Raw genomic sequence first — 7,921 nt, forward strand, 5'->3', positions numbered from 1 at the left:
GTGGGTCTACACAAGGGGCCAGGAAAGGGGAAGACGAAAGGAGGTGGTGGAGGATCAGACCATTGATTGATAAATAAATCATAATGATAATCAAAATCGGTTGAACCAGCAGAGCTTGCTGCAGAAAGTTATGATAATAGATTATTATTACTACTACTATACTCCGTATTAATTGCGCTGCTTTACGAGAACGAGCAAGCATGACCAAATAAAATAAAATAAATAAAAGGGGAATGAAGGAATAAGGAAAAAAAATATTATTTTTTATTTACTTGTCAAATCAATATCATGCCGGTCATGAAAGGAATAAATAGCATTTATACACGTGCCGACAACACCCAGGTGGGTAGAAGAATGCCTCGCCAGCCATCCATCGTTCATCCATCCCATCCCAACCCAAGAAATAGAAGATGTATGTACAGGACATACGTAGTTCCATCTATGAACAGATAGAAGAGAATAGAATATAAGAAACAAGGAAGTAGAAAAAAAGATAAATGGAAAGTATGCTTGGTTCATGGCAAATCAAGCGCGCACATCAACCCTGGTACTCCCCTCTGCAACGGCTCTGGCTTTTCCTTTACCCTTATCTCTCCTGCTGCTACTGCTGCTGTCGCCGTTGGCAGCGGCGGGAACCCCGGATATTTCTCTCATCCGGCGGATGGCACGGCCAAAGTCGACTAGGTTGTAGTCGGCAGGCATGTGTTCTCCGCTCACGATGCAGAGCACTTTCATTCCGGGCTTGTACACCAGCCCGCTGAGTAGCTTCGGAGTGATGAGGAAATATTGACTGCCACCAGCGCCACCAACGCCGTCACCGCTGCTGTTGGCGGTGCGAGGTGCGCATGCGATATCGACCATGCGCTCGTGCACCATACGCTCATTCCTCGGGTCCATACCCTGGTTGATCTCGTCGACCACGCGGAACGGTGACGCGGAAAGAGATTGCAAGGCCATCAGATAGAAGATCGTGCTGACCGCGCGCTCACCGCCTGACTGCCGGTGGGAGTCGAGAAGGGAGAGATTCTCATGCTCGCGGAATTTGACTAAAATCTGAATCGACCATTGGTCAAAGTCGCTGCCACCGGGTTCCCCGTTGGGCCCCGGCGGATCTTCCACCTTGTCGATCCTGACCTGACCAGCACAGCCAATGCGGGCAAATGAGTCCGAAAAGGCATCCGAGATCTTTTGCACCAGGGCATCAAGCCTCGGTTCCCACTGCCCACGGATCTCATTGATCGCGTGCTCGTAGTCCGCAAGCGAGCTTTCATAGCCTGCCAGCTTCTCCCGGAGCTTTTGGATCTGACGCTCGCGTTCTTCGAATTCCTTGAGGAGGTTGGCACTGCCCCCCTGTGTAAGCTCGAGACGTGCTTTCTCTGAATCGATATTTGCCTCAAGCTCATCTAAACTGAGTCCCTTCACGGTGGTGTCAAGCAATTCCTTCAAGTCCGGTTGGCTATTAGAGGCTTGCACCACTTTTGCTGCTTCCTCAGCCAACTTGCGGCCAATCTCCGAAACGGTTTTCAAATGCCGCACAGCCTCCTTGACCTCTTCACGTTTGGCCTCCAAGGTTTCTCGGACTTCGGAATTCCTCTCTTTCAACGTTTCAAAGTCTGACAACGCTTCGATGTGGCGAATCTCGGCAATAACAAATTCCTCGTGGATTTTATGGAGTTTCTCAACAGCTTTCTAGAGTTGTTGTCAGTATAGAAACTCTGATTGTGAGATCCTCGCAGCACATACAGCATATTCAATCGCAGTTTCAGCCTTCTCAATCGCAACCTGATCTTGCTTGCTGCGGATTTCGATCACCCGAGCTCTAATCGCCTCAAAGTGCTTCTCAACCTCCTTCTGTTTCAACCGTTGTTGATCTAGAGAATTGTTAGTCAGACAAAAACTAACTGAGATGTAGTGTTAATCATACTAAGCCTTTCAGGAAGAGCCCTGTAATTGATCAGAGCCGTCTGCTTTGCTGATTTCTCTTGTTCAAGTTCAACCTGGCCAAGTTAGCAAGTTGCGCGGTGCAGCAAAGTTCCTTGTACTGTACATACCCTCTCTTTAGTCTTGAGGTTGTGTTCTTCGCTCAGGCGAGCGAGCTCAGCCTTATCAGCATCGATCTTCTGTTGCACCTCACGGATATCATCCTTCCATTCCGCTATGCTTTGCAGCAGTTCCTGTTTGGCCCCCGCATCCACAGGCTGGTTTGTCCAGATTCTCGCCGGCTTTATCAGCCTGACGCGGGTTGATGTTGCACTGGGGCCGTATTCGCGCCTTCGGATAACTTGATAGCTTCGTTTCCCCGCGACCCAAGAGCTCATCGGTCCATTCTCCAGGTTCGAATACTCTTCATCTGAGATATCTCGGAGGGCCACCGGCGTCTGATGCAATCTGATCTCACTGCACAACGCAGCCAAGACGGGCTCTGGACCAGTAAGGAAGTCTTTTGCCCAGCCATCAAACCCAAGATCTCGGAGCTGCTCGTCAGACACAGGCGATTTGAAGTTCTCCAACGGGACAGAGCAGGTTCTTATACTGATATCATGTAGTTTCATCTCAATGTTCAAAGCTCTCTGAAGGGTTTTGAAGTCATTGCGAGTTTGCGTGGTAAAGGCCGTAAAGTCCGTTCTTTGCATCAGGGATTCAAGAGCATCCGCATATTTTGGGTTCTTCACTGAACATGTCACGATGGGTGGACCGAAGACTTCCTTTTCGAACTTATCTGGATTGCTCAAGATCCATTGATAAGCGCGGTAGGACTCTGGTGAGATCTGCTTGAGCTTGGCCTCCTGCTGGCCGGCTTGGGAATCCAGGCTCTTCAGCTGCCGTTCCGCCTGTTCAATCCGACTCTTTTTGTCCTGTAATTCTTCGAACAACGGGCGCCTGGCATCTTTCAACTCTTTCGCCCTGGTTTCAATCTCCCTTATTTCCCGTTTCTTGTCTCTCTGGGCCAGAGTTAGCTTGCAATCATGAAGAACTTCCTAGCGGACACTTACTATGCGCTCATTGTAGGAATCAATGTCAAACTCAACGGGTTCTTCTTCCATCTGCCGGGTAATGCGGTTGATGTTCTGCTGGATCTTTTTCAACTCCTCCTTGTAGTTGGTGCCGCTCTTCCTTTCTGCTTCAACTTGCCCGGCAAGATCTTTCATCGCGTCTTCATGCTGCTCCATCCTCTTTGCAATTTCGGCGGCGGCCGTTTCGGCCCGGGAAAATTGCTGCCGCTTATACTTCACCACTTCATCGAGCCGTAGGCAATATTGCTGCTTCGCATTGACTGCCCTCAGCGCGGGTTCCAATTCAGCCTTCAGTTGTTCCAGCTCGCGTTCGAGTTCATCTTTTTTCCTCTTTGCCTCCTGAAATTTCTCATGGTGATCCTTGTACCTTGGGATGGGGCGCGAGAACTCTAACATCTCGATGCGCCTCTTGATTTCGGCTCTCTGCTTGTATCTCTCGACATCAGCTCGCTGCATTTCCTGGCGATTCTCGAGATTGGCCAACAGGTCCCTGTCGCTTTTGTTGTCTGCAAGCAGTTTCTTCTGCTCCGCCCTCAGTTTCTTGAGATTTTCATGCCATTCAAGCATCTGCGGACCCGCAGCGGCTCTTTGCGTAGAATGAAGTAATTCCACAGGAGTGAGTGCCGCAAACTCGCTGACTTTGTCCTGGGGGAGGAACTGGCATAGGTTGTCAATTTGGATGGAGAACGATTGAGCGATCTTCAGAACCTGTTTCCGACTCGCTTCTTTCCCGTTCACAGTGAAGGTACTCTTGTTTCCTTCTCGCTTAATGGTCCGACAAATTACGGGATTTCGTTTGAATGGCCCTCCACGCGCAAGCTCAATCTCAATGGTAGCCTCTCTGCAGCCATGTTTCACGAATTCGCCGGGATCTTTCGCACGTCCAAGATGCTGTATGAGACAGATCAAATACGTTAGCTCTGACCTAACAACTATAGAGTATTGAAGGCAGTATCCCCAAGAGTACAGTTGACAAAACTGAGTAGCCAAAGTACAATGAGACCCAAATCTTACCTGTGGCCCCCATCCTAATCCCAGGCATATTGCACACACAAGAGTGCTCTTTCCTGTACCGTTTGGGCCAATAACCATGTTCAGCTTTGGACCAGGGAAAAACTCTGCCGAGGTATATGTGACAAAGTCCTTCAACTTGATCCGAACAATAGCACCTGGTTGGAACTCGCCGTAGCCACCGCTATCACCGCCAGAGGGCCCTTGAGATTTCGAAGACATTGATGGCGGAATAGATGTTGCGGCAGGTCCCGAATGTTGATCGCGTTGAGAATTTGAAGCCGACTCATTGCCGTCATCGTCGTCCTCATTTTCATCATCCGGATCAGCTATCTCATCTTCAGATGGATCTTCGACCTCGTCCTCGCTTTCCTCTGGAGGATTCCCCAGCTTGATGCGCTTGCTGCTGGTGGAAGACTGGGAAAGCGGCGATGGCTGTCTGCTCTCATCATCGTCGTCGTCGTTGGAGTCATCGTTCCGTCGCCGTCGTCGCCGTTGCGGCGGAACTGTCAAGGAGGGCATTTCTGTGCGAGATTCCGGGGAACTCGAGACGCTCAGAGAGTTTTTCCTCCAGCATAATGTGGCGACTGCTGCATCACCATAGTTCAACGATGCGGTTGCAGTATTTCCCCTTTAGGTTCCCTCAAACGCGACGGAGACGCGACTCCCTAATGGACGCGGCTGGCGTGGAATGGCATGACATAATCTTGCGCTAGTGTGGATTGGGTTTCAGCCTGTTAATCTAGCGCTAACTCTCAGCCGCCACCAACGCCCGGCCGGGCTAGCTCAATCGGTAGAGCGTGTGGCTCTTAGTCACTGCAAAGCGCAGTGGTAATGGGTCTACCACAAGGTTGCGGGTTCGACCCCCGCGTTCGGCTGTTCCTAAAAAAAACCTTGTGTTCTTTTTTTACTCGTTTCTAGTCAATTTTTATAATTCTAATTATTTTTTGTTCTTTTTTCCTAACTTCTCTCTCTCTTTTTCTTTTTTTAATGAACGGTTCGTGATCAACATCGGAAGATAGCTATGCAGCTAGATAAACGTTCTTTCCTTACGGAGTACGGAGTACTCCGTACTCCGTACATTAACTCCATAGGCGGTGTAAACAGGCAGATTTCACGCTTTTCGGCGCAAAGGTTCCGCTCCGCTAGAACACGCTCCAGCCGAGATAGAGAGAGCTCCTCCAGTACACATAAGGAGGATAGACATCAATCATGCAGTTGCCATCGCTTCAGACAGTGAGAACGTTCCTCCTCACTGCATCTGTCATTACTATCACGATAGGTGGGACGCTCTATGGAGCGGAATTGAAGAGCAAGCAAGAGGTCAAACAGGTATGGAGGAATTGTTTTTTTGTTTCCCCTAATGAATTGTTGTCGCATGTGTTTGTGAATTACTTTTCTTTTCTGCAACAGTTTTGAATTGATCCGTTTGCTGACATGAGGAAATCAAAATAAACAGGCAAATGAAAAACGCGAGCAAGCAACCATTGACGAGAAGATCGAGTCCCTCCAAACCATGCGAGCAAACCTAGTTGCCAAGAAGGCCACGGTGGAAAAGCAGCTGCAGGATCTTGAAGCGCGAATGGAAGAAAAGAAGCGGAAAGGCCCTGTCGCCCGGGGCGGCAGCTCGACGGAATCCTGAAGGACAGCAGCGGTCAAATAAATGGAGGTTGCGGGAAGTCTTTTTCACGGAGAAATATGTCTCGCCTCGGCGAACGAAAGCAGAATTTATGTCTGCCGAATTGAAGTTCACAATCGATCGATTGCGAGCTGCGAGAGGAACAAACCCCCGACACGATCACGGCACCCAAGGGGGTATCAAGCGCCGCCTTCGAGTTCGAGCGACAGATACAAGGATGGAGAGGGCGTCGACCGCTGCGTGTGCTATTGGGATGGCATTGCCAAGGGCGCAGGATCGAGCTGGCACTGCTTGACCAAGTTTGCTTTGGCACTTATGTGGTGTTCATGGCCGCGGACATCCATCATACCAGTCCAGTCTAGCAGTTACGCTGTGAGCCTGGAGCATGGATTCTGTCCCTATGACCAGTATAGAAATTTGGGTGGTATCAAAGGAGAGCATGATAAATGCGTCTGAATATGTGAGATAAATAATATGACCAGCAGGTCACTTATTTCCAAGTACATATCGGGGGTATTGTTCTAGGCCGTACGTGTAGATAGAGAACATTTGCTAGGGTATGTATTTGTATTAGATAGCCAGGATATAATTCGTTATTCATCACGACTGTCACAACCAGATAGATTTCCGCTTAATCTCCGGTTTTTCTCGAGCAACAGAGGAGCGTTCGAACTTTTCATTCTCGATCTTCTGCGGCATGTTCTGAGGATTCACTCACATCATATCACCATCATTTCCATTGCAGCTGGCTTCCGAATAAGACACGTGGATGTTGATGGACCATCTTCTGCTGCCCATTCAAGATGCCATAGGTAAGTCTTAAACCATACAATGCAATAATGATAGCTGTCGATGTACAACAGGCAAGCACGAACTTCTATTTACATATCGCCTTGTTCTTTTCCTCTCTTATCCTGGTGTTTCTTCCTTCATCTCAGTACATCTCAGTACGATATGCAACGTGACTGTCTCCAGGGCCAATTGCGGGAAATAATGACTCGATGGATGTTTCCGTTACGACGTCTCAGACTCTGTCGCCTGAATTTTGCTGCTGGAATGACAGACATCGGGGAATCGACTCCTCCTAACAGTGAAGAGTTCAAAATTCCACATACGGAAAGGCATTGGCCCTTCTAAATATCAACAGACAAAGCAGGGTACGTCCATCGTATCCCATAAGTAACGTACTTTTCTCTAGCCGACCCATTCATTCTATAACACAGACAAGGGTATCTCAATAACAACAAACGTACAGTACATGTCGTTTCACAAGCCATAAACGTCACGGTAGCATTGATCCAATTCAGGACAACTATTGCGGTGGCATCTCAGTCAGTACATGGAAGCTGGACGGAAACGAGAGGTCGAAGGAACCTACTAGACGGGATCCTGCCCGAAGATTATATGCCAGAGGTACTCCATGATCCGGCCACTGACATCATCCGGCAGCTCGGTCTCCAGAAGCCATTTCTGAAACCAAATGTAGCTGCTCAAGGGACGTTTCCGGACCTGAGCGCTCGACACGGCGAACTGGGAGCAACAGGGGGTGGCGACGACCTCTGGGATGTCCGAGTTATTGAACAGAGCGCGCCACGCATCGGCAAATGCGTGCTCTGCTGTGCGCCATTCGTCCCTAGGGTTCCGGAACGGTTGGATCTCATCGGGGCAACCGGGGATGAAGTTGCAGCGGAGATTGGCGTAGCCGTTTCGTTGGATAAAGTCGAGCTGCAGCATCCTCACGTTCAGCACATTGTCATGCTCCTCAAACTCGGTATGCCAGGCCCGTGGATAGCCGTCGCGATGACTGTGGAGGAAGACGATGATGGAGGGAAGGTTGTCGTAATTATCGATTATATACTGTAGATAAACGTTGCTTTCGCGTCCCTTGTTCTTCGGAGGACGAAGGGTTGCTTCCGGATCATCCACAGTGTATATCGCATGCTGCCAGCTGGGGGGAGCATAGTGTGAGTAGAGCTATTTGGCCCGACATTCATGAGAACAGAACTTACTCTGGCAACTCATTGATCACCCAATCTGTGTCTTCATCTTTCAATTTCCCTACAACAATGATACGATCGCCCGGAGTTATTGTCTCAGTGCTAGGCGAAGTTGCAGAGGGAAGTGTCTGCTCCGAAGGTGTAGGGTCTGGCGTGAATGGCTCTGGCTGCGAATCGACAAACGAGTTGGCCTTCCGATCACTATCTACTACGCTGGACTCTGCGGAACCTGTCGATTCCTTTATTCCTGCGTCTAGAGC

The 7,921-nt window shown here is 49.3% G+C and overlaps 3 protein-coding genes across 3 annotated transcripts; 1 reads left to right on the forward strand and 2 right to left on the reverse strand.

Moving 5' to 3' along the window:
* Nucleotides 1-525: 525 nt before the first annotated feature.
* T310_8484 (uncharacterized protein) lies at nucleotides 526-4,547 on the reverse strand (the record flags this gene model as incomplete). The annotated part of the gene is made up of 6 exons (XM_013468735.1): nucleotides 526-1,689; nucleotides 1,744-1,871; nucleotides 1,925-1,997; nucleotides 2,052-2,942; nucleotides 2,994-3,992; nucleotides 4,029-4,547. 6 exons carry the CDS (start codon nucleotides 4,545-4,547, stop codon nucleotides 526-528), a joined length of 3,774 nt encoding a protein of 1,257 aa, XP_013324189.1.
* A 690-nt stretch (nucleotides 4,548-5,237) lies between these two features.
* On the forward strand, nucleotides 5,238-5,667 carry T310_8485 (uncharacterized protein; the record flags this gene model as incomplete). Its single annotated transcript, XM_013468736.1, has 2 exons — nucleotides 5,238-5,357; nucleotides 5,485-5,667. The coding sequence occupies 2 exons, from the start codon at nucleotides 5,238-5,240 to the stop codon at nucleotides 5,665-5,667; spliced, it is 303 nt and encodes a 100-aa protein (XP_013324190.1).
* A 1,374-nt stretch (nucleotides 5,668-7,041) lies between these two features.
* On the reverse strand, nucleotides 7,042-7,921 carry T310_8486 (uncharacterized protein; the record flags this gene model as incomplete). The annotated part of the gene is made up of 2 exons (XM_013468737.1): nucleotides 7,042-7,612; nucleotides 7,674-7,921. Coding segments are annotated over 2 exons (819 nt in total), but the record flags the coding sequence as incomplete, so codon positions are not given.

This window comes from Rasamsonia emersonii (genome assembly GCF_000968595.1).
Source record: "Rasamsonia emersonii CBS 393.64 chromosome Unknown ctg1118621760766, whole genome shotgun sequence".
Lineage (NCBI taxonomy): Eukaryota > Fungi > Ascomycota > Eurotiomycetes > Eurotiales > Trichocomaceae > Rasamsonia > Rasamsonia emersonii.